Below are 26,832 nucleotides of genomic sequence, written 5' to 3'. Positions count from 1 at the left end.
TTCTGTTTATTATAAATTACCCTGTTGTGGTGTTCTGTTATAAAAGCACAAAACATACTCAGATAGAAATTCTATATAAAATAAAGCCATACAAATAATTGCTATTTGCAGACTTCTTCTGAAGATGTATGAAGGATCAGGGCTGACTTTTTATACCTTTTCACCTCTAAGATGGGAAACCCTGGACACAGAATGTGCAAGAGTCAGAGCAGTACTGCCCTACTTAACAGGGAGCTGTGCGGTGTAATTAATTTATGCCTCTGAAACATTCTGAATATCTTAGGATCAAATTACTGTTGTGCTTATTCTCACTCTTACATAAATATTTGCACATTTGAAAATTCAGCGCCTTGACATTTATTGAAATGGTTGCATGGAAAAATGAGGCAAAATGACTCAGAGACAGGTGTTGCTATCAGTGGAAAGGAAGTCAGCCCTTTGTCAATGTGACAACCACAGTGGAACAGCTAAAGTGCAGAAACCAGGACCTACTGGGGGTGGGTTAGGTGAAAGGTGGTTTTGGAATGCCTCTTCCCCCTCAGCTGTTTTTGAGTCTGAACAAATAGCCTGGGCCCTCTGGTTATGTTCCGTAGGGCTACTCTACCAAGATAATAAGAACAGTTTTGTTTCTGTATTAAGTGTGAACAAAACTCAGTTTTCTTCCCAAATTTATTTTCAAGCCCATTGTCTGTTACTAACCATTTTTAGTTCCAATGTGACCCAGCATTCAGAGATGCAAAGTCCAAGAGAGTAATATTTGGGTTATTGCCCTTCAGTGAGAAGTCTAAACTTGGCAGGTAAGGTAACCCAATTAGTTGAGTAGAAACTACGTGTTCTGAATATCTCCATTTGAACCTATAAGAGCTTTGAAAAGTAGCTACGATCATTTGCCCTTATAGCTAATGATATTATTCTGTATATTCCTAAATTGTTAGAAAAGAAGATTTTGAATGTAATCACCACAAAGAAAAGATAAATGTTCAGGCGATGGATATGCTATCTCCCCAAAGTGAATTATTGTACACTATATGCATGTATTGAATCAATGCACTGTACCCCACAAATATGTACAATTAAAAAAAGAAAGAACAAAAAGGCTCTCAGGGATATGAAATATCTTAGTCAAGGTAATGCAACTAAGAAATGTTGGGGACAGAAGTTCAACCTAACTCTGACTCCAAAGTTCACATGCAGACCTTCACACCCCCTGCTGTCTCCCCTGAAGTTCTAAACCAGATTGTCACCACCTTGAATCCCCTCTCAGAAACAGTGATCATTCAGAGGCTTAGCTATGTGAAAAATCAGTGTTTAAATATAACATAGAGTGTTTCATTTGTCTTTCTGCTTCCTTGCAGCAAATTTTTCAGTTACTTTGGAAGACAGTCTTCAGTAACTATTTTCCAGAGTGTAGGAGGCACATTACTTTAGAGTTCAGAAGAAATGTAAATAAGACAAATCCCATTTTTAAACATGTTTTTCCCCAAGTCTATTTTCAAATGATATAGAAAGTGATGTCATCTCAGAATAGATGCCATTATGAAGATTCTAATATCTGCTTATTGCAATTTGGTATAACTGGTGGATAGAAAATAGAACATCATGGGAGAGGGGGTTGGGTTATTTCCTTCTATCTATTGTGGAATAACTGTAGAAATGGAACATATAGTGAGAAAAAACACACAACCAGTATGAGATTTATAAACATTTCCTTAAAACCTAATCATTAACAATCTTTGTGCAGTTATCCCATAAGAGAAATACTAAAAGTATGACTTTGTAAAGTCACTAAAATGTTGTTTTGAAGAATGCTTCTTTGATATCGAGTCCGACTTAATCTCTACTGATGTGTGACTGAAATCACAGAGAGTGAGCAAAGTTAATTATGTAAGACCTTTATAAAAACTTTCCTTGACTCCATTCTGCAAAGGAGAAACTGAGAGCCAGCAAGGTTCATTCCCACCTCTTTCAATTACTAAATGTTTTCCCCGCTTTATTATCCAAAGCCTGGCACATAGTAAGTAGTTTCTTTTATTACTATTTGTGTCTGGAGTTGCTGAAGTATGCTCTGCTGAGAGTGAGAACAAGGAAATGGAATTTGAAGTTTATTTCATCATGTCAATATAGTCATTGATTATTATTTTCATTGATAGCTCATGAATGTATTTGTTTAGAAATAGCGCAGTTTATGAACAAATCTTAATCCCTTTCTTTAAGAGATCCACAGGTGTTAGAATGCAAAGGTAGCTTCTAAGATAGATAATATCACAGCAACAATAGTAAAGGTAATGGGATCGAAAGAAAAGTTTCAATAGTGCTCTGTCACACACAATAAAATGTTGCTGCACATGGAAACTACATTTAAAGAAATTCTCCCAAATATATGTGTGTATACACACACACACACACACACACACATATACACACACATATATAATAATTATATACATACACATATACATAAATCTAATTATGGCTGTACTTAAGTTTAACAAAAAGTTCAACTCTGTTAACCTTATGAATACAAAAATCACAAATTTACTGAATTCCAAATTTCTTATCATTGTGGTCATATAAAAGTGCCTAGCTCATAATAAAACAACCACACTGAAGATTCAGAATGGTAAATCACACATAATCACAAATTGTAAAGTGAGTCTATTATAATCCTTAAATTACTTTTTTTTAATCTTTTTATTTGTAAAGCTCTCAAGTCCCCACCTATGAAAACTCAAAAACTGTTTTTCACTTGTTCTAAGCACAATACCAGGCACATAGGAGTTTGTATGATTTATTTATTCTACAAATATTTATTTAAAAGCTATGAGTAGAAATATACATTTATTTTTATAATATAATCGTGAAATTTTCTGACTGTAAGGGAAAAAAATGCAAGCCTACAGACTAGTACTTATTCTCAAAATTTCTTTTAAATCAGAGTTTTGCTTCAAATGGTAAGTCTCACAGGTTTTTGAGGAATGAAGGACTGATTCTCTTGAAACCAACTAATCTTTGCAAGCAGCTCCATTTTGGGTTTCCCTACCCAACATTCCTGAATCACCCATACCCAGACAAATCTGAACTAATTGTAATGGTTATTCAAGAATGTTCTATTAATTTTCCTACATTCCTTTCACAAAATATAACACAATCATTCAAATAATAATAACAATAGATCAACTATCTCCTTACCTTATGCTATGTGCCCCAAATTTCATGTGTTGAAAACAATTTCCAAATTCATATGTTGCTTGGAGGTGGGGCCTTTAGAAGGTAATAATTAGGGTTAGATAAAGTCATCAGGATGGGTCTCTATGATGGGACAGGTGGCTTTAGAAGAAAAGGAAGACACCTGAGCTGACATGCATACCCTTTTCCTCTTACATCTGATAACCTTCACCATGTTATGATGAAAAACAAAAAGTGCCTCACCAGATACTGGTATCATGCCCTTGCATTTCTCAGCCTCCAAATCTTTAAGAGACAAGTTTCTTTTCTTTACAAATTACCCATTTTATGGCATTTTGTTATAGCAACAGAAAATGGATAAAGACACTTTGCATGTTATCTTTACAGCACTTTGGATAATAAACAAGAAAATATCCAATTGATATAATTATAGCATAATTATTTATGACGACATCTCTCCAGTTGTATAAGGTGCAAGAAGTCAAGTCCTCCTCTCCCCCATACACCATTTTGTCCCTGAGACTGAAGGTGATTAATAAGGGTATATATAATTAATTGTATATTAATTAATCTGTTTCCTTGGAAAGTCAAATCCAAGAATAGATGTAGTCATTTAGAGGGTGGCAAAATATTTAGTCTACCTCTATTCTTTTTCTTCTTCACCTTCAGTTTTGGATTCATTGACTTTCTACTTATCTCGCTGTTATCGTCTCCATTTCCAGATAGAAAGCCCAATACAGCAGAGTTTGAAATCAGACAAATGCAGGAACCCAGCTCTGACTTTTACTACCTGGGTACTTTTTAGGACTCAATTTGCCCAGAATTTTTATTTCCTTATATGCAAAATGAGAATCATAACAACCACCCCCTTCACATAGCTACAAATAAAATTATAAAAATAGTAGATATTCGATAAATAATAACTTCCTTTCCCTTAATTTTCTAAACAGAATATAACAATTGGGGTGCACAGAGTTTTGTGCCACTGCCATAAATGAGAAGTCATGTCTTCTGGAAGGAAGGGGAGACACAAGCAATCTAAAAAGGGTACACTGATGTGGGTTATTCTTATGTGCCTGGTCTGCTATCAACAATATCATAGCTACTGTTCTCAAATAATCAGATGCTTATATATATTAAATATGAAAGAGATATATTCTAAGTTTATAGTAAGTATCCAGTTTTAAAATCCAGAATCTTGTGGGATCTGAAAACAACTACATTTAAATCCTTGTGAAGAAGTGCCTATTCTAACCATGTTTATTCTTGATTTAATTGTCTATGTTTGTTGATTCATTTGTGACATATTACTTGAACAATTATTATGAGATAGGCACAGTGTTAAGCACTAGGATTCATGGTGAGGGAAACTGGATAGGGTTCCTGTCCTTGTGGTACAAATTCTTTTTAAAAACAAAAACAAACAAACAAACAAAAAAGTCTTTCTTAGAAAAAAGAAATTATGGTCTTTCATGTTTTAGCCCAGAGGCATTTATTTCATAGGGCTGTTTCTGGAATTTGACTTTCCAAGGAAACAGATGGAGAATTTGTCTACTCCTTCTACCTCCAGCCTCTTAGTGGATTCCTACTCATGCACCAGAACCTATCTCAGATACCAGCTTTGACTTAGAAAACTACTCTGCAGTGTCAATTAACCCCCTTTTTTGAGCTTCCAATAACTAAACACACACACACACACACACACACACACACACACACACACACACACACACACACACACACACACACAATTAACTCTCCTTATGTACCTGGTCTACCATCAACAATACCATAGCTACTGTTTTCAACTAATCAGATGCTGATAAATGTTAAATATGATGAAATATATTATGTTTATAAAAGCATCCATTTTTAAAGCATCCATTTTCAACTTTCTGTTTCCCAGACTACAATGTTAGATTATCCTCTTTGTGGAGCTATATCTAAAGTCAACTTTGTCACAACATTTAAAACAATTATTGAGCACTGGGAATTTCTGAAAGGGTATGTTCTATATGGTCTTAAGTACTAAGGATGAAGAACTAGGTCATAGAAACAAAAGGAAGGAAACCACCAATAAACACAAAAGGGTATTATCTACTAATATCTATATCTATCTATTCAATTTTTTGAATATATAAAGAGTTGTCAAAATGTACATCTCTCAGATGTTGTTAATCGTTGATACTCTTACATAAACAGTGCATCCCTATAAATTCAAAGAAAACAAACCTTTTTCCTTCTTTACCAACTCATTTTAAACTAATCCACATGAAACCACATAGATTTCAAGGAAAATAATGAGTATCAATATGGGAATAGAAAGTACAATTTAATTATTCAAAAACATGGTACCTAGTGAGCTTGGAAAAATTTCTGACCCTATGTGGTATGTTCACATTGGATGAGTGTCTTTGGGGAATAAGTGTTTGCTTTTTCTTCCACCTAAGCCCATTCCAAAGCACCTCAGTGTGACAGCAGGTGTTACGTGTTGAGCTGTCTGTGGGGTTCATGGTCTTAAGTTCACCATGCACATCCAAAGATCTTGGACTGTCCGAAAATCCCTCTGATTCTAGCTATGGTCAGCACTGGACAGCTCCTTTTAGAGTTAAAAATGGTTTGTCAAAAGGTGTAGGTAAAATGACAGTCACACTAGTTCAAGCTTACCCAAGTATATTTAACTGTTCTACATGCTTGGGGTTGGGGGATTATTTTTAATAATCAAAAAAAAAAAAAAAAAAACAATACGAGCACAGCACTATCTCAACCTACTTTACCTACCATAGGAGACACCAAACAGGAAAATGAATGATTAAGTAAATGTGTGCAAGCAGCCAGCTGTCACATTCACTGGGCTATGAGGATTTAATCATCAGCAAAACTGGAGAGTTATGGCATTTGTTGGGGATAAATATCTGTGCATATTGAGCAAAGACCTATAAGAAATTAAAAATTAATTTAAATTTCAAAGAACACAGTGAGATATAAATTTAAGTACAGGTAAAATTACTCACATGAGATTATCATTACTCACTCATCAATTTATTCATCCATTAATTTGTCCAAAAATATTTATTGTAAACTATATGTACCAAGAATCTGTCACCTGTCTGACCTTGGCTGTATCATTTAACTTCAAGGATTCTCATAATCATAATCCTCATTTTTAATAAGATATTTTGAAATAGCTACTTTACCATTATAGGGATTAAATAAGAGTAAAAGCAATGACAATGGCAACTAGCACATAGTTTGTTGCCGCCTACAATTTTTATTCAGTCTCCAGAAGCAGTTCTCATGTCAGAAATGTAAAGACCATGAGAAAGATGACTGTCTTTCTCCATACTCTCCTTTGTCCTAAAACAAGCGTGGAGTCACACACTTGTACTTTTTTCCTCCTCTTTAGTTGCTCTGAATGTGTGTGTGTTTGTGTGCATGTGTGTTTAATGTTTGAAAAGGATGTATCCCTTCCAATCTTCTTTCTACAAAAATTAAGGAAATCCATGCCACCGACAATGTAAGAAACAACAACAACAACAACAACAAAAACAGATATTGGGTGAAGAGTTCATTAGGAGGGTATCCTCACAGGTAAGAAAACCACTGCTTGGCTTGCTCCCAAATCCTCCTATTGGCCTTGTGCCTGATTTATCTGGGGAGAACTCGTGTTCTTCCAGGAGTCTTAGAAAAGACTCCATATGTTACAGAAGCAGCTACCCCTGCATCTCCCCACCCCTGGCTGCCTACTTCATGAAAGGACATGATCTGGAGGTAGTTCACGATTTTTAAAAATGATTCAGCTTGTGATGGGTGGAGGTAAATCATCTTTTAACCAACACATCACATGGAAAGAGATTCTTGGTCCCCCAACTGTCCCAGGTAATGGTTAAGCCAACATCCCTCTTCCCTATGTCACTCCTGTCTTTCAAACTTTCAACTCCAAATCCAGAGGCTACAATAAAAATGGGTGTCTTGCATTTAACATTGCGGAAGTACATTTTTACCTACCAGTAATGCAAAAAAGCTTTGGATTGTTCTAAGTAGAAATGTCTTATCAAAAATGTCACATTTTGTTTCATTCAATAAAAATAAAAATAGAAATAATAATAATATAAAGATATTCTTACTTGGTGAAGAGCAAATGCAAACTATGGAGTATATATTTTTCGTTATCAGGAATGAAACAGTATTAACAATGTTTTTAAAAATTGGATAGTTCATCACAAAAAGTAAAGGAACTCATCCAGTCACACAGAAATTTGTAGAAATGTTTGAATTTCTAAATTCTAGCCTAAATTTATTGTACATAGAACAATCTCTTTAAGGAAATATCTTATTACTGTTCAGAAATTGAAAACTATTTAATTTCTCTAGATCATCTTGATCATTAATGCAATTTTTTACCTGACCATATATCCCTTTGATTTTCTCTCACCATTAAGACTTTATTTAACAGATCCCATTATCCACACACTCTTCATTTGTTAAACTTCAATCAGTTTTTCAAGACATAGTCTCTGGTGTCACTACCTTAAAAAAGACTTTCTTGGTCTCCATACAAGTTTGTTTAGTGGTACTTCCCTCCATCCCCTATATCATGAACTCTATATTATATACATATCAACATACCTATATCTATATATAGTATTTATCATATATATTTCATCCCCAGTGGCTACAACATGGCTTAGTGTGTACATATTGACTAAAACTCAATCAATGCATAATATGAGGACATTCCCACCTATCAGTGTATATCCTGTATTGTTGGTCTGCCTGAGATGTGAATACTTCTTTTCAAAAGTCTGCATTAAGGAAATTCTTTATCCAGTCCCCTTGAAATGATAATCTGTGCAATCCTGATTAAAAACAGACCTTGTGTGTTTGCAATTTATCACTTTGACTTAAAGATGTAGAAATGACTCAATTCCATGAAGGTATTCCATGAAGACTCTATGTAATATCTTGATTTTTCTAAAAAAGAACCATTCATTACATAGATTTTTCCCCCCAAGGAGTATTTTTTCCTTAGCTCATTTTTACAGGTTCCACTGAGACAAATGTTATTTGTATCCAATGAAGAAAGATGGGCTGAGTTTCAAAAAAGGTCAATGAATTAACTTAGTTTCTTTTTAAGTAGGTCATTTTTCATACTCTTGCTTGCCTGGAGCAAAGTTTAGAACATCCTGCAACTTTACCATGGTTTCTTTAGATAATTAAGCATTTGTTATTCACTTGCCTTGCATTTCATTTAGACTTTCCATCTTCAGTCACTTACGATGGACTGCAACTGTTTCCTCACTGTTGTCCTCAAATTAGTGCTTTTTAAATAAATGCCACATTTCTCCCTATCTGTGCCCAAAATATTACAAGCAAACATATAGTATTATGGTTGGCAGGGAGGGAAAAACAAAAGAAAAAAGAAACACTTTTTAAAACACAAATAAGCTATACTCAGCTTTTCAAAATACCATAATAAAAGCTATTCACAAAAAAGACAATTCATTTTACAATTACTCCTACTACCTCATGTCTTCTCTGACACCACTCTGCCTCCTATGCCTATGTATAAAGGATGTTTTGACCTGCTTCCAAGTTCTCTAGATCCCTTTCCAAACTATTGACACCCTTGGCATGAGCTACACTTCTTGGAAATCAAGTGGAGGTACAAGAGAATGTCAAAATCTAGAGTGTGAAATCAGACAGATTCACTTTGAATCCTGCTTCAAACACCTTAGGCAAGAAATGCATCAAGTCAAACTCTCTGTTATCTCATTCGTAAAACTTATATAACATTAATACTTACCTCAAAATATTATGTAGAATAAATTAAATTTGAATGCAAATCTACTGAGCATAATGTCAAGAGCATAAGGTGTTCAATAAATGAGGTGGTGGTTGTTTATGTTCTTGTTTGTTTGTTTGTTTGTTTGTTTCTTTGTTTTTAATTCTTCCTGTTGTTAGAGAGAATTTTCCCTGAAGGTGGGGAAGGCATTTTACTTTATTCTCTATGAAACACAGTTCTGTCATTTTAAAAATGGAGACAAAAATTCCTCCTTCTACAGCTTAGTTTAGTGCTCTGTCAAAACTAGAGGACTTTAAAACAATGATTTTTCCTTTTATTGTTGATATTATTATTATTATTATGAGGAGGAGTAGTAGTAGTAGTAGTAGTAGTAGTAGTAGTAGTAGTAGTAGTAGTAGCATTAGTAATAGTGGCACTATCGCAGTGACCTCTGGAATAAGAAGGTTCATTAATAACCATTCCTTCCTTTCTTAGTGCCCCCTGAACCTTTCTATCTCCCCATGTGTTCTGGAAGTAAACCTGAAAAAAGTTTATCATGGCCTCAAGCCTCATTTTTGCAAGTACAAGAATACCATAGTGTTGCCTAGGCACTTAAGACAAAGTATGAGATTTGGAAATGGCATGAATGTTAGACCTAAATAAATCTCAAACAACAACAACAAAATATATATATATCTGATGTTTCAAGGTTATTCTTTTCATAGAGAAACACATTGAAGGAATATAGACTGGAAACCAAGCTTTATTCCGTTGCTGAATCCTTTCACACCTTCCCTATGAATTGTGGCAAGCTTCTTTCTTTCTCTCTATTAATTTCTGCTTTCTTCCTCCTTTCCTCTATCCTTGCCTTGCTCCTTCCTTCCTTTCTTCTTTCCCAACTACTTATTAAAGGACTTCTACATGCAAAGCACTCTCCTAGGCATGAGTATACAAAATCAACAAATTGCACAAGCCCCATGTTTTTCCTTGACTATACATTCTAAGATATGAATTGATTTTTAAAAAATAGAACAAGTCAATAGATAAGAAAATTACTGACTTTTTTAAGCTCAAAGAAGAAAATAAACAGAACAAATGACATATCTGTCAGTGGCCTTAAGCTGATACCTGAAATAAAAGAAGGAGCTCTTTCCAAGGCAGAAAATAATTTCATAAATTTGAAATGTCATAAGCAAATGGACAGCAGAACTCATTTGTTTCCAAGTCCAGAGTTCTGTTATTAGCATTCTTGTAAAGAAACAAAAAAAAAAAAAAAAAAAAAAAAAAAAAAAAAAAGAAGAAGAAGAAGAAGATAAATAAAGGATTTCTTGTCTCTTGTGCTCTGTTGTATTTTTATTTTTTAAAAATATTCTAGCATGAAGGATTTCCTGACAGTGGTCAACAGGCAATCTTCTTTATAAAAATCAAGAAGGTAGTCACATTATATACCCTGTTGAGGGAGTATTCACTGTCATACTATTGATCAGTAAAGCTACAGATATGGCCCTTCCAGTATGGCCAGAATCCTGGTGTGAAAAAGGAAGTAAATGATGATATCATGTAAGTGGTAATATCTCCTGGTATTCAGCCAACATTATTTGACTGGATTATGCTGCGTTACTTCTTGAAGTCTTGGAGAGACCAGGCATGTAGAGGACCATCTTGTTAGGTACTCTATCAGAGGCATATTGGTCTTACAGAAGGAGTCTGTGCTCATCACTGAAATTATATTTATTTTGTTATACTTTGAATCCTGGGACAAAATTAGTGGACATTCTTAATGTTTTTAAAACATAGCATGCATTTTTTAAAATAATAAATATACCTGTGAATATTCCTACTATCAGTTTATTCACCAACCACTTGCCAATCCTGTATTTTATTGTTTTTAACAATAAAATCTGTTTTTATTGTTTTCACATTTGCACATTTGATAGGGTAAGAATATGTTTTCTATTTCTTAATTACTATTAACATATTCATTATTACAAATTGTAATTTTTCTTTATGCCCTTCACCTGATCTATCACTCCCCAACCCCACTCCCTCCCTCCCCCACCCATCTCTAGTATCTTTAGGTTTGTTCTCTACTTCTGAAAGTTGAATATATTATTGTGGTCTTTTCTTTCTTCCTTCCTTCCTTCCTTCCTGTCTTTCTTTCTTTCCTTCCTTTTTTCTTAGAACCCAGTTATGAGATTTGTTTTAATATCATGTTGTGGCAGCCACAGAGGCCCACTGCTTGGATTTCCCTTCAAGAAGGAACTTGCCAAGGAGTGCAGTGAGATGAAACCCAGCAGCTGAAGTCCCTTCAGAATAGGCCTCAGGATTCATACCGAGGCCCAGCTCTTCCCAGGCACATCCCAGCCAGTGAATGTGCTTAGTGGGTATATTCAAGTCTGGACATTTATGTGCAACATGTGACTCTTTTTAATGGTAATCTCCATGGATTTGGCCAAGATGTTGTCAGATCTGCTTTGCCTTATTCTGTTTCACATTCTCTTTCTTGCATGGATATCAGACCTGCATCTGCTATGGAAGACTTTCCTGCCCAAGCTTGCTTCCTGCCTCTATCATTCACAGTCATAAACCCCAATAAGCCACTTTTATTCTTAACCTCTTAACTCTGTCTCAGGGTCTGTTTCCTAGAGGTCCCAACCAATAAATACACATCTTTAGGTCACCAAAAAGGGTAATTCCTGTCCATAGCTTACAAAATTAAAACTCCAAATATTCAGAGGTTTTTTGTCCATTTTTTTTTCTATATTTTTCTTCTACAGAATATTTAAAGGGTGTTTTTAGTCTGTTTCTTAACAGCTCATATATCCTCCTCTAGCACATACACACAAGCATACACATTCATATCAGCCTCCAAAGTTTTTTTTTTTTTAAAAAAAAAAGAAAGAAAAGCCCTCAGAGACAGAATCAAATTTAGATTCTATAGAAACAACACTTTCTATTTTCATGTGAACATATTCAAGCCTAATTATGCAGGAATTTACACAAAAATGTTTACATTTCACTCATATATATAATTTATATTTCAGCTAAAGAATTTAGGCTCTTTACTGATTACTGAATTAGCTTTTATGTCCATCGGATTTGTGTTTGCTTTAGTTAAAAACCTCAACTTCATTTATCTAACATTTATTAGCAACTTCTAAGTAAGCACTACAAGTGTCATTTCTCTTCATTACATTATCCACATTCATGCCATAATAAACTTTCTAAATAAAATCAAATAAATATTTTATAAATAAAATATAAATCAGACAATTTCATATCTGCCAATTTGAAAATGATAAAGCTAATATGAATGTGTGTTGAGACAGACACTCAGTATGCTGGGTAGAAATGTAAAAATTAGATATTGCTGAAAACATTTAATTAAGCAAATGACAATATATAGCAATGAGACTTAAAATCACTCAAATCCTCTAACTTAGTTATCTATACCTCATAGTAATTTATTCTTGAGATATAAATTATTTAATTGCCATCACTATGCTTTATTTGCTTATGATGAAGAAAATCTATCTTCCAAAACGGATTGAGAATTAAGTGAAAAAATGGCCTCGGAGCAAAGGAGAACACTATTCAACTCCACTTAAGCAACTAACACATTTCTGTATTACAGAAGCCCCTGTACTATAATCACTGTCTAGGAAAAGAGAAGTGAAAAGAAATCTGACAGTAACTTTGAAATCAAGGATCTGGGTGTGAGTCATAACTCTGCTCCCAACTCTGCCACTGTGACTTTGGCCAAGTAATAGGACATCTCCAGACTTTGTTTTCTCTTACAACTCAGAGCTGATTATCTGCTCTGCCATTTCTCCAGGATCATCAAGGGATTCAAATGAGATAAAATTTATGACAGTCTTCCTTCTTGGCTGAGAAAAAATATGTAATTATACCTCTAATTAATGCATTTACAAGAGTTCTTTCCTGTTTCCAAATCTAAAATCAATATTGAGCCATGACCTATTTATGTATAAATGTACTTTTTCTCACTTTTAAATGCATGAGGATTTTACTCTTTGAATTAAAAAAGAAAAGAACAGAGAGGCTTTAACACTTTAATTTAATTAATAATTTACTTAATGGTAAATCATACAAATTTATCTCAATAATGCTGAAAACTCATGAATCGAAGAAAAAATAATATATGTTTATGCTCCCGTACATTGAATTTTTCTGCTTGGAAATTTGCAGACAAAACCACCAGATACAGAAGAAAATTATACAAAAACATATTGTTTTTAATAATAACTTTCTGAATAATTTTTAACAAAAATAACATTGTCCTTAACAATAATTTTCAAATGTGCTACAACAAAACCCCACAGGATTTTTAAAAGCCTGACAAAACAGATTTACTTGCTTAATATACTGTAAACTAAAACAATTAAAAAGATACATCTTTATTTACAAAAGCTATAATTTTAAACAAGTTATTTTTGAAATCAGTTTTAAAAAAGGGTTTCATTGTTTGTTTTTTAAATAACTAAATTCATGGTTTATTAAATCTGTACCACCAGACTGCAGGATATTGACTGGATTTGATATTGGATTTATAAGAGCTTTATAAGAGTTATAAGAGCTTTATAAGAGTTATAAGAGCTTTATACGAGCTCTTTATAAGAGCTCTAATGGGAAGATATCAATATTCTGTTTTATTAATGAGGAATCTGATAGCAAATGTAGCAATATCTAACATGTATTGAATAATTACCACATGCCATGCATTGTATGGTTGATATTTATTGTTTCATCTGATCTTTATCATACCACTATAAGGTATGTTCTCTACCCACTTTATAGATGTGCAAATTTTAACTTAGAAAAATAAGCAAATGTTACCTATCAATCATCGCACAGCCAATAAGAGACTAAATTTATATTTACATCTGATATTTTTGTCTGTCTGTTGTACAAGCACATTTGTTTTCCTTTATTCCAGGATGAAAAATGATGTCAGTCCATCTGTTAAATAGGTGATATTGTATAAAGGCTTGGTAATTTGTTTCAAATGGTATCAAAAATGTTTGTAGGGCTTACCAAGTACCGTGCGTTGCACATTCAAGTATTATTGATCCTGGCAGTGAGATACTTAACCATAACATTTCATAATCCACTTTTCTCAAGAAAAGTCTTTCCCTGAAGCAAAAAACATGGTATATAGAACTCAAAATTTAGGCCACAAACCTGTTTCAGGCTCAATGGAAAAATAAGGCTGTCCTTCCAAGATACTATAAACCAACTTTGCACTGTTACCATAAACTGGGTCATCTGCATCGGTAGCTGTTACATTAGTGACAGACGTACCTAATAAAAAAAGAAAGAGAAAAAAGATAATAATTATCACATTATTCTTTGCCAAGAGCTAAATTTGGCCAAGCATATCATACAGAAATCCATGTGTGGGAATAAAGAGGGAAATAAAGTTCTTTTAAAATATGGAGATAAACTGCATTGTATAACTTCAATGATATCCAAGTCTTTTAAAAGAAAGTGTACTTCTAGGCTGAAGTACTATATAATGCTAGTCCTCTTAGTATCTGTATTATTTAAGTTTCCTTTGTAGTTTTCATTTTAAAGATACCTATTAGATTCTTGTGGGCTTGGAGAATATGCAAAGGAATCATATCAAAGGAATATGAAACATAAGGTTAATAATATAATATAACATGTAGCATTTAAGTTTTGCAAAAGCACAACTGAAGGTACCTGGGAAAATTGGCTGCTGAAAAAGCTGTACAGAAATATCAAAGGAATATTTTATCCTATCTTATTTAAATCCTCAGAATATAAAATTAGATAGCAACCACCAATTAATCAGCAAGCTTAGATAATTAGACTTATGGATAATAGAATAAAGACCTTTTTGGATTAATTTTCTATTTTTCACTCACTTGTTCATTCAACATTTGATCACATACAGCTTGCCTGATATGACATACATACATACATATATATATATATATATTAAGACAAAATCTCCACACTTAAGAAGCTTATAGTTTGTTGGTGGACAGAAAGAGGCAGGCACAGACAAATATACCTAGAAATTCAGCTGAATGCAACAGCACAAAGTGTGGATCCCTTACTTAGTCCAGCGCAGACACAGTAGTCAAGGAGAGTTTTCTAAGAGAGTTTGCATTTAAGTTAATTTTTTTAGAAAGGTAGAGTTTAACCAGGAGAAGTGCAGGGAAGAAATTCCAAGCAATAAGTCAAGCATAAGTAAAGGCAAGTAATATGAAAGACCATGGAAAATTCTAAGAACTTCTAAACCTGGAGAGGAATTGGAGAAGTCTGGTGTGGTAACAAGAATCATTTTCTATGAGGGCAGGACCAACGTCTTCCTTACTGAGTGTAAAACACATAAGAGTTATTGAACATATTTACTAATTGAATAAATGGATGAGTGAATGAATTATCTGAAGATTTAATGAGGAATGGTAGGTTAGTGTCACAGATAAGTTTTCTGGAAAGCAGACTCTGAGATAAAGATTTCTTGCAGAATTTTTATTGGGGAGTGCTCTTTGAACAATATCTGTGTGGAAGTGAAAAGGACAAGATTTGACAGAAGGAGTATTTGGATTGTGATGCAGTCACAATAAAGGTGAGATTCCTGCCCCATCCACCTCCCTCCCAGAAATGGAGCTTTGGCCTTAGGCCAGGCTCTTCAGCTGAGGATAACTACAAGGTGGGGGCAGGGTTCATCACCTGAGCTGTCAACAGTCAACACTCCCAGTAACTAGGGGAAGAGTGTTTTAATTCTAAAAGGGATAAAGAGTGTATCTGAGCAACACATCTCAGTATTTACTGAAATAGGATAGAGCTCTGGCAAAATTTTGCCAATCAAAATCCTTTTGAAGTATTTTGAATTATGGTCTCTGTACAGGAAAGTGCAACAATAATATTTGTTGAGTAGTTGATAGACCTGTAGAATTGGAATTTCTACTCTGAATGATGAATCAGAGGTTCTACGAAATCTACAGTTAGACAACATGCACTCAATATCTCTTGTGTAACATATTCACCAGACACTGGGAACTATATATATGTATATCTATATCTATACATGTAAGAACCCAAATGCCCCAAGGGATCACACCCTGATCCTTCTCGGCCACACCCACCCCAAGCCCCATGCAGTATGCTAAGTAGGGATTGTATTTTAAGCCAATCAGCCTTCCCTTAAAGCCCTATATATATGTGTGTGTGCTGCCTAATAAACGATCTCTCTCTGGTGGATCGTCAACTGGTGTCGACTCGTCCTTTCATTTGGTGCCGAAACCCGGGACGGAGCTTCTCTTGAGCGGCAACACTTCTCGGATCGCAGCGGCAACATCTTCCAAGTTGCCCCTCAGGGCTCCCTCGAGCTGTAACACTTTTCGAATAGCAGTGGCAGCACTTTCCAAGTCGCCTCTCGGGAACTCCGTCCCACCAGGACCGGCCTCCCTTCCACCGCTCACCATTGACGGTCCACCCTCGTCCATTCCTTTCGGCGCTGGCTCCTTCCACTCACCACCGGCTCATCATTAGGTAAGCCCCCTTTCCTAAAGGGCACTGGCCCTTTTTCAGGCTACCACAGGGAGTCTAGATTGTCCGGTAGCCCCTAATGCCCGTACCCCATCCCACCACGGTCTTCACGACAACCATAAATTCCCAAACTATAACAGGTTCCAAAGCCCCGGTAAACTTTTACTTTCATTTTTGGAGGTTAAAAGCCCCATTCTGTTCTCTCCTTCACCCTCCTGTCCACCACTCTCTTCTCTCCACTTCCCGGTCCGGGCCCCGACCAGAAAATCCTGGCGCTAGGTTCCTTCAGGCACCGGGCTTTTGCCCTAGAGAAGTGGAGGTCTGAGTGATGACCCACACCTCCCTTCTCTCCTCCTGGTTCTACCTGAACATGCTGAGACTGACGTGACCTACTGGGGACACCCTCTAGGATCCCGCCTTTCCCCACCAGCCGAAGGATCTGTCCTATCACTAAATCTCTGTCCGATTTCTGTCTAAATTCCCATTAAGAGACCAGAATGGGTGCTTCCTCCTCCTCCCTAAGGGACTCTCCACTTCAATGCCTTAAAAACCTCACCAACCTTTCCCTCAGGCCAGATATTGAGCCCAAACTCCTCACCAAATTCTGTACAAAAGATTGGCCTTATTATCCTTTAGATAATCAAAACACATGGCCCCCTGAGGGCACTCTAGATCCTAATATTCTACGAGACCTCTTTAACTACTGCCAGTGCCTAAAAAAATGGAAGGAGATCCCCTACATCGAGGCTTTTCGCCTCTTGGCTCAGAACCCAGCCCTCTGCTCCTCCTGTGCTCCCTCTCAAGTCCTTTTAGCCTGTAAACCTTCTTCACAGTCACCCCTCGATTCTTCCACCTTAGACCCTGTTGATAAACCCCCACCCTACAGACCTCCTCCTCCCCCAGTGCCTCCAGCATCCGCTCCTCCTCCCTCGTCATCCGCGTCACCTCCTGCACCTCCTGCGCCATCCACTCCCCCGTCTTTACCCTCACCTACTCCTGACCCACTAAGCCCCCCTTTCACCCATTCCCCAGGACCTCCCCCTGCCCCTTTAACAATCTCCCCACTACATGAGGTAGCTGGTGCTGAAGGAGTAGTTAGGGTCCATGTTCCCTTTTCCCTAGCTGACCTTACAGAATTAGAAAAAAGACTAGGCTCTTTCTCTACCGACCCTACCACCTACATTAAAGAATTCCAATGGATCCTGCAGGCCTACAGCCTCACACATCATGACATCTTCATGCTCCTAGCCAATACCCTCCTCCCCGAGGAACGCCACAGGTTCTGGGATACAGCCCAAACCCATGCCACTGACACCCATCGTACCAATCTGAATCACCCGCCAGGCCCCCAAGCAGTCCCAGAACAGGAACCTAATTGGGATTATAACACAGCCCAGGGAATCCAGGCTCGAGACCGTTTTGCCTCTTGCTTAAAAATTGGCCTCAAAAAATCGGCTCGCAAGGTTGTCAATTTCCAAAAAATTCAAGAAATTGTCCAAAAAAAGGAGGAAATTCCCTCCGAGTTCCTCAATAGATTAACTCAGGCCTTTCAACAATACACTAACTTAGACCCCAACTCAGAAGACGGCCGGCATGTCCTTATGACCTATTTCCTGGCCCAATCCTACCCCGACATTAAAACTAAACTTAAAAAATTAGAGCAGGGTCCTGCAACCCCTCAGACCGAAATCCTGTCAGTGGCCTTCAAGGTTTTTCATAATCGGGAGGAGGAAAAGCAACATCAAAAACAAAAGGCCGACCACGCCAACTTCCAGATGTTGGCCCAGCTTATCAAACCCCTGGGAACCCTCCCACAGCCTCCACCTCTAAGCCTCCACCTGGAGCCTGCTTTAAATGTGGAAAGGAAGGGCATTGGGCAAAGGCTTGCCCCACCCCCAGGCCACCCACCACTCCTTGTCCAAAATGCAAAAAGAAGGGACACTGGGGATCTGATTGCCCCCTTGCCCGAAGGGGTGAGGGACCAACTGCCCCACAGTCCCCCGAACCGTGGGCACCACCTATGGTGGGCCTCGCTAAGGAGGACTGAAGGAGCCTTGGGCCCTTTCCGACCATCTCTATAACAAAGCAAGAGCCCAGGGTATCCATGGTTGTGGACAGCCACCCAATATCTTTCCTCCTGGACACTGGAGCCACCTTTTCAGTCTTAAGGGAATATAAAGGCCCCACCACCTCCAGCAACTCTCCTATAGTTGGGGTAGGAGGTAAACAAATCTTTCCCCAAAAACCCCCTCTTTTAACCTGCTGCCTTCAAGGCACTCAATCCGTTTTCTCCCATTCCTTTCTAGTCATGCTCCGTTACTTTGCCCCGTTTCCTTCCTCCTAGCACTATTTCAAGCCCAAGATCCTACTAATTCCACCCCTCCAAAGAAGTCCTTACCCATCCTAACGCACCCTGTTAACCCCACAGTTTGGGACACTGCCAGCCTTGCTCTGGCCCAGTGTTCCCCTGTACACATAAAACTAAAAAACCCTTCCAAATATATTTGTCAGGCTCAGTATCCGTTAACCACAACAGCCCTCCCCAGGTTAAGTCCCATCATTCAGGCCGCCTTGTTAACGCCGCTGTCATTCCCATTCACCCCCTTGTATCAAATCCATACACTCTTTTCTCCAAGGTCTCAGCGACCTCTGCTCATTTCTTGGTTCTGGACTTAAAGGATGCCTTCTTTTCCATACCCCTGGAAACTGATACTCAGGACATTTTTGCCTTCACATGGACTGACCCCCATTCCCGCCACTCCGAACAAGTCACTTGGACGGTCCTGCCACAGGGATTTCGGGATAGCCCTCATATTTTCGGGCAGACCCTAGTACAGGACCTCAAATCTTTTCACTTAAACCATCCAGAGTCCACCTTATTACAATATGTGGATGATCTCGTTCTATGCAGTCCTCCGTGAGAACAATCCCAAGCTGACACTGCCCATTTGCTTAACTTCCTAGCGGGTAGGGGATATTGAGTGTCCCCCACCAAGGCCCAAATCTCCTTACCGTCTATAACCTACCTTGGTTTTCTCCTCTCCCCGGGAAAGAAGGAAATCACCCTGGACAGAAAACAGTTTCTTACTGACCTGCCCATCCTCAAAACCAAAACAGAAATCCTATCTTTCCTGGGTCTAGCCAGATATTTCAGAGCATTGATCCCCAATTTCTCTTTGCTAGCCTGACCTCTCTATAATATGAGTAAGGGTCCTCCTAAAGAACCTTTACTCTCCTCACCTCAGCGCCCTTTTCTCAAGCCTCAGCAGGCCCTTCTAACAGCCCCTGCACTTCATCTCCCTGATCTAACTAAACCCTTTTTCCTCTATGTTCATGAAAATACGGGACAAGCTCTAGGCGTCCTAGGACAGAATTATGGCCCCTCCTTTGCCCCCATAGCATACCTATCAAAAAAGTTAGACCCCACTGTACAAGGCTGGGCACCCTGTTTAAGAGCCCTGGCAGCAGGGCAGTGACTGCATAAGGAGGCATCCAAATTAACATTTGGGGCACCTCTCACCATTCTCTCACCACATCACCTCAAAGACCTCCTTACCTATAAGGCTCTCTAATCCCTCCCACCTTCCAGAATCCTAACCCTCCTATCCTCGTTTCTGGAAAATCCTGCCCTATCCTTCACTACCTGCCCACCCCTAAATCCGGCTACCCTACTGCCTATATCAGATTCCCCCAACACCCCTTTGCACAGCTGCGTAGAAAGCCTTCAAAATTTTATACCTTACCGCTCTTCCATCACTGAGGGACCCCTATCTCACGCTGATCTCACATGGTTCATGGATGGGTCCTCATTCAAGGAAGGAAACAGTCATTACGCAGGGTATGCCATAGTCTCCCTTGATTCGGTTATAGAGGCCCAACCTTTACCCAAGGGTACTACCAACCAGCAGGCCGAACTTATCGCCGCCACGTGAGCCTGCGTTCTAGCTAAAGGAAGAACTCTTAACTTATACACTGACTCCAAATATGTCTTTCATATACTTCTCTCTCATGCCGCCATATGGAAAGAACGCGGTCTGCTTAACACCAAGGGTAACACAATCACCAACTCAGCTTTAACCTCCACATTAATTGAGGCATCCCATTTACCTTGTGAATTAGGAGTCATTCATTGCAGAGCCCACCAGAGGGACAATTCCCCAATCACTCGCAGGAATTGTAAGGCTGACCTCGCCGCACGCACTGCAGCAATGCACCCACAGACACAAAACCAACTTCCCATTCTTCCATACGGCTCCCAAGGTTCACAGACACCCTCTCAGCCTCAACTGCCTAATGATGATAAGTCCTCTCTCTTTCGCTTGCTCCATGACCTGTTTCACTCTAGCCCCAAGCTTTATCCCAGGTTTTACAAGCCTTCTTCTCAATCACCCCATCTGACAAAGCCCGCTTGCAAAAAATTTCCTCCTCATGCACAATCTGCCAGCGTACCAATCCTAACACTCGTCTCAAACCTGAGCCATACCCCTCCCACCAGGCCAGGGGTCTCAAACCTGCGGACGACTGGCAAGTCGATTTTACGCACATGCCTTCTGTCCGGCGCCTCAAATACCTCTTGATGTTTGTTGATACCTTTTCAGGATGGGTAGAGGCATTCCCAACATCCAATAAAAAGGCCTCCACCATAGCCCAGACTCTCCTTTCCCAAATCATCCCATGATTTGGGATGCCCACTTCCATTCAATCTGACAATGGACCTGAATTTACCACCCAGATAATACAAAAACTCTCTCAGTCACTCTCTCTCCCCTGGCACCTACATTGCCCTTACCGACCTCAGGCATCTGGAAAGGTAGAGAGAACCATACTAACTAAATTGTCTCTGGAATTACACCTTGATTGGGTCCGTCTTCTACCTCTCTCGCTCTACTCAAGACCAGAGCTCTCCCAAAAAAGCCCTCCAATCTTTCCCCTTTTGAAGTCATGTATGGTAGGACCCTCCTACCCCCAGGGATCACAGTGACTGAAGGACCCATACCACCCACCATGGCCTTACCCTTGCTCTCCCACCTTTGCACCGAGCTATGGAAGTACCAGGACTGGCTACTTCCAGATCCGTCACTTTCCAAAAATAACCTTTCACTCAGCCCAGGCCAATTAGTATTCTACACTTCCCCGGAACCTAAAACCCCCATAACCCCTAAGTGGGAAGGCCCATGTCCTGTCATCCTTTGCACTCCAACTGCTGCTAAACTTGCCCTGTCAGGTAAAGTGTATCCCTCATCCTACCAACCCTCTCAAACTCCGCCTATCCCGGACCTCAGCCCTACCCCCAATACTGGAGACATGAACCTTCTCCTTGGCCTTCTCCTGTTATTTTCATTTCACCCAGGGAGCTTTCAGGCCCCTCTGCTAGCTCCCCAGGGTCACCCATTTACACCTGGCAACAGATCATTTCTGAAACACTCATCTTTCTCTCTCTCTCCCAGAAATTGTTTTCTCTCATGCGACCGCTCCTGGCGGCCGTCCCCTTAAACGCTTCCCTTCCTCAACCATTTATAACCACACCGTCGCCCCACCAGGCTCTTTCTTCTGGTGCAATGGAACCCTCTCTACCTCCATCCTGCCTAATCTTACTGCCCCATGCCTTCTTGTCACCATCGTCCCTCAACTCACTCTGTACACCAGTTCAGAAATGTTCCATCTTCTTCATCCCCCCTCAAGGCAAAAAAGGGCCGCCTTCCTCCCAGTCATGGTCGATATTTCCCTAACAACATCAGCGGTCGGAGCCGGCCTGTCGGGAGGAGCCTTAGGACACAGTTTATGGGCGGTCAAAGACATAAATGCTAAACTTGAAGGGGCTCTGACCTCCACTGCCGAATCTCGTTCCTCTCTACAGAGACAAATTACCTCTTTAGCTCAGGTCACCCTCCAAAACCATAGAGCACTAGACCTCCTCACTGCAGAAAAAGGAGGTACTTGCATCTTCCTTGGGGAAGAATGCTGTTATTATATCAATGAATCCAGTCTAGCAGAAACAAACATCATCAAACTCACCGACTTAGCTTCCAGCCTACAAACCACATCCAGTTCTAACCCCTTTTCTTCTTTTATCTTAAACCCTATCCTAACTTGGATTTGGCCCATTTTGGGACTTCTAATCATTATCCTCATAACCTGCATTTTCTTTCCCTGCATCATTAGGTTTCTTCAAACCCAAGTGGGAAAAATCTCTAATCAGGTCTTTAACCAGCTTTTGCTTAGAAACTACCAGCTTCTAGATACCGATGAACCCCCTGCCTCATCTCGTGAGCGCCTCAGCCGATGCTGAAGAGACACCACCTTACAGAATAAACGCATCCTACACGCCCTCACCACCGACGCCTGGCTGCTCCCTCTAGTCTCCAACTATGAACAATGGAACCGGTGCATATTCGACTTGTGGCTTCAAGGAACATTTATGGACTTTTCCCCTTTTGAAATTACTTGTTTCTCCACCCTCCTTTGGGGTTTCATAATGGGTATTTATGTACCTTCCTCCCTTTGCCCCCCCCCCACAATGCCCCAGTTCAGCAGGAAGTAGCTCTATGACTTCAACATCCCCTTTCCTAAAACAAGAAAAAGGGAGGAATGTAAGAACCCAAATGCCCCAAGGGATCACACCCAGGAATGTAAGAACCCAAATGCCCCAAGGGATCACACCCTGATCCTTCTTGGCCACACGCACCCAAAGCCCCATGCGGTATGCTAAGTAGGGATTGTATTTTAAGCCAATCAGCCTTCCCTTAAAGCCCTATATATATGTGTGTGTGCTGCCTAATAAACGAGCTCTCTCTGGTGGATCATCAACTGGTGTCGACTCGTCCTTTCAATACATACATATATATGTATGTATATTTTTATATATGTATATATAAAATTTTATGTTATATTTATATACATAAATTTATGTTATATATATTTATATGTATAAATTTGTGTTATATATATTTATATATATATAAATTAAGACTCATTTTCACAAGTAACTCATCAATTCACTTATGAAAATGAAAACATGAAAGTACAATATTTGTAGTTATTTACATATTACTTGAGATGGAGAAGAATTGAAGGCAAAACCTTCCAGGTGAGAGGGTGACAGTGGGGTAATAGTGCTTAAACAAAACAAAACAAAACAAAACAAAACAAAAACTTGGAGCGATAACTGGAAAAGTTAGCAGTCAAAGCTAAGGCTGGAGATTCAAGCTGAGAACAAAATATAGGGGTATTTGAATGCCAAGACAGGGCGTGTTGGCTTTACCTCATGGCAAATAGTGAAGCCATTTCAGTAAGAGATTAATCCTATGTTGTAGGCCACTCCCACTGTAAGTACTCTCAGACTGAATTAGAGTCAGAGACAGAAGATTAGGAGACCAGCCTAGTTTATGAGGTTACAGTGGTAGTTCTGTTAAGAGGTGATACAACATTAAAACTGGGTAATGGCAATAAAAATGGATACCCATGTTAATTTCCTTGTATTGATCTTTGTACTAAGATGTTAAAGTAAACTAAGGGAAACTGAGTGAGGGGTTGCTATGGTTTGAGTATGTCCTCTCCAAAATTCAGGTGTTGCCAATGTGATAATATTAAGAGGTGATTAGGCCATGTTAATGGGATTAGGCGATTTTATCAAAGGGATTGATTGAGGGAGTTTGTCTTTCTTGCCCTTTTTCTTCCCATGTGAGTACACAGTGTTCCTTCTCCCCGGAAAATACAGAAAGAAGGCCTTCACAAGATGCCAGTACCTTGATTTTGGACTTCCAAGCCTTCAGACATGTGAGAAAATAAATTTCTGTTCTTTATAAATTACTCAGTCTCAGGTATTTTGTTATAGCAGCACAAAACAGACTAAGAAATGGGTATACAGTAACTATTTTTGCAACTTTTCTGTAAGTCTAAAATTAGTTCAAAGAAAGTTAAAGAAAAATTGTGATTAGCCAAAAAAAAAAAAAAAAATTCAAGAGTCACTGAAAGTTCTGACAGAGTTCAGAGACTAATGAGAATGGGCTGACTCTTCTGTTCCCAAGAGCACGTAACCATTATGTTTGCTTTGTTTTATTGTCTAGTGCATTTACTTTGGTTTTAAAGGAGAAAGTCTTTTCTCACTATGAAGTAACACATTATCAGAAAAAAAAAATAACATCAAGGTTTATTCAGTATGATGTTAAGTTAGTGAGCCTGAATATTTAGTTTCAGTCACTACCTAGGCACTGGAAATAAAAAGTGAATAGTCAAAAATTTCTCTCATTACCAAAATTATCCTATAGGGGTAACTCAAATTAAGGAATGCCTTTATGCAGAAGAAGTATATCCAAATATTTTCTGAAGAACAGGATCATTGTATATGCATCTGCAGTGGGTGTGTTTTTGAAGAACAGTGTGGAATTAACAGTTTTGTGTACAGAATAGTTCCAACCTGTTCTAAATCATCCTGAGTCTTTGAGCAAGTCTTTTAACCTAGCTTAGCCTCCAACTTGAATCTATAAGATACATTACGGTTATGGTGAGAGTTAAACAAAATGATATATAAACAGGTGCTTAGCAAAGAAATTACTATGTGCTAAGCCAGGTAGTTCCAACTCTAGCTTTGAAAAATAGATCTCTGGGATCCCTTCCAGATCAATGGAATAATAAGATGAAGACGGTGGTCAAGTACTTTTAAAAATTTTATCAGACAATTCTGATGTAAAGACATAGTTCAAAACACCTGTAGTGGCACCGAACTTTTTAAAATTTAACTTCACCCCTTCTGCCTAGAGACATTAATGTCTATTCTGATTACTATGTAGAACTCTTATTCAGATTTGTTTGTAAACTGAAGCATTTTTAAAAACATTCATACTGCATAAAGAGCCATGGAGACAATTTCTCATTAAATAGAAAATGAGAATATTTTCTCAGGAGTTTACTATTGCAAGACCAATGATGATCATATCTATTTCTGCTGATTATTGTAATTTAATCTTGTCTCATTGTGAGAGGTATCCCATCACATGACCATCAATGGTGCAGAAGTAAGGTACTGGGTTTCTGTCATTTACATGCTGTGTGATTCTTTTTTTTAATTTTTTTGACCGGTAAGGGGATCACAACCCTTGGCACGGTGTGGTCCGCACCACGCTCAGCCAATGAGCTCACCAGCCATCCCTATAAAGGATCCAAACCCGCAGCCTCCGCACTACCAGTGCCACACTCTCCCGAGTGAGCCACGGGGCTGGCCCCATTTTTTTTTTCTTTTTTCACATGCAAAGATAATCATTTTTATTCTGTAAACCTCAAAGTTTTATGTGAGGATCAAATGCAGTAATATGAAGTACAGAATAGAGGCTGAGAAGATAAATTAGGAGTCAAACTGTCTTGAACCAGAACATTTGTTTTATATTCCATCACCAACTTTTACTAATTCTGTGTCCTTAGCCAAGTAACAAAACATTTCTAAGCTTTGGTTCCCTAATCTGTAAAAAGGAAGGTGACAGTTATCATTACATCATTGGCTCTTTGATATAATTAAATGTCATCATTTATGCAAAGAGTATAGAAGAGTTATTGACACTTGATATTTCTAGGAGCTTACCGTCACTGTAAGATATTATATTGTAAGATATTATGTGTGTATAAGGGTGAAACTCAATAAAAAAACTAGTCTTCTACACTTTTAAGTGGTGGTGGATATTTTAATTTGTAATTAAATGTAGTTTTGTATAATGGTTTTAATAATATATTTTCTTTAATTTTTTTGGATGGGAAATTACACGAAGAACATCAGAACTATAACAATATGCTTGTATGATTAGTAAGAAGTTGATATTATTAGTAAAACTGCCTAAAAAGAAACACGCACACATAGACATCTCACATGCTTCCATCCAATCTATCTTAGTACTTTTTTGCAATAAAATTACTCTGGGTTCAAAAATAAAAAGAGTTTAATATTAAAGATAAGGCCAGACACTGGGTACATCATCAGTACAAATTCTGCAATGTTATTTGAATGGATGGCATTCAAATGAATGTCCTATCTCCCAGCCCATGCAAATCCCACATGATTGCCAAGATGAACTACTGGTCTGGGAACTGCAACAGGGCTAAGATAAGCTTTTACCCACATACTCACCCAGAATATTTCTGCCTGATGTCTGGCTTCCCTGAAATCCACATCCTTCAACTTTTGACATCTGGAAATGAAAAGGCAGCACTACTTTCTGTCAAGGATGATATTTCTCCTGATAGTGATTCAAGACCATTGACACACCTGTACACTGGAATAGATGTGCGTGGAGGTTTTGCAGATGCATTTGTCAAGTGATTAACCATAGAGG

At 38.4% G+C, this 26,832-nt stretch overlaps 1 protein-coding gene across 2 annotated transcripts in view; it reads right to left on the bottom strand.

Annotated features, from left to right (window-relative positions):
* CDH8 (cadherin 8) overlaps positions 1-26,832 on the bottom strand; it is a 361,322-nt gene that overhangs the window by 183,260 nt on the left and 151,230 nt on the right. For both annotated transcript variants that reach the window (XM_063110265.1, XM_063110264.1), the window contains exon 3: positions 14,174-14,293. In XM_063110265.1, coding sequence (XP_062966335.1) covers positions 14,174-14,293 — 120 coding nt within the window. The remainder of the gene's footprint in view (positions 1-14,173; positions 14,294-26,832) is intronic.

Source organism: Cynocephalus volans, chromosome 10 (assembly GCF_027409185.1).
Source record: "Cynocephalus volans isolate mCynVol1 chromosome 10, mCynVol1.pri, whole genome shotgun sequence".
NCBI lineage: Eukaryota > Metazoa > Chordata > Mammalia > Dermoptera > Cynocephalidae > Cynocephalus > Cynocephalus volans.
Note: the sequence above shows the minus strand (reverse complement) of the source record. Positions and strands in the feature narration are given on the sequence as shown.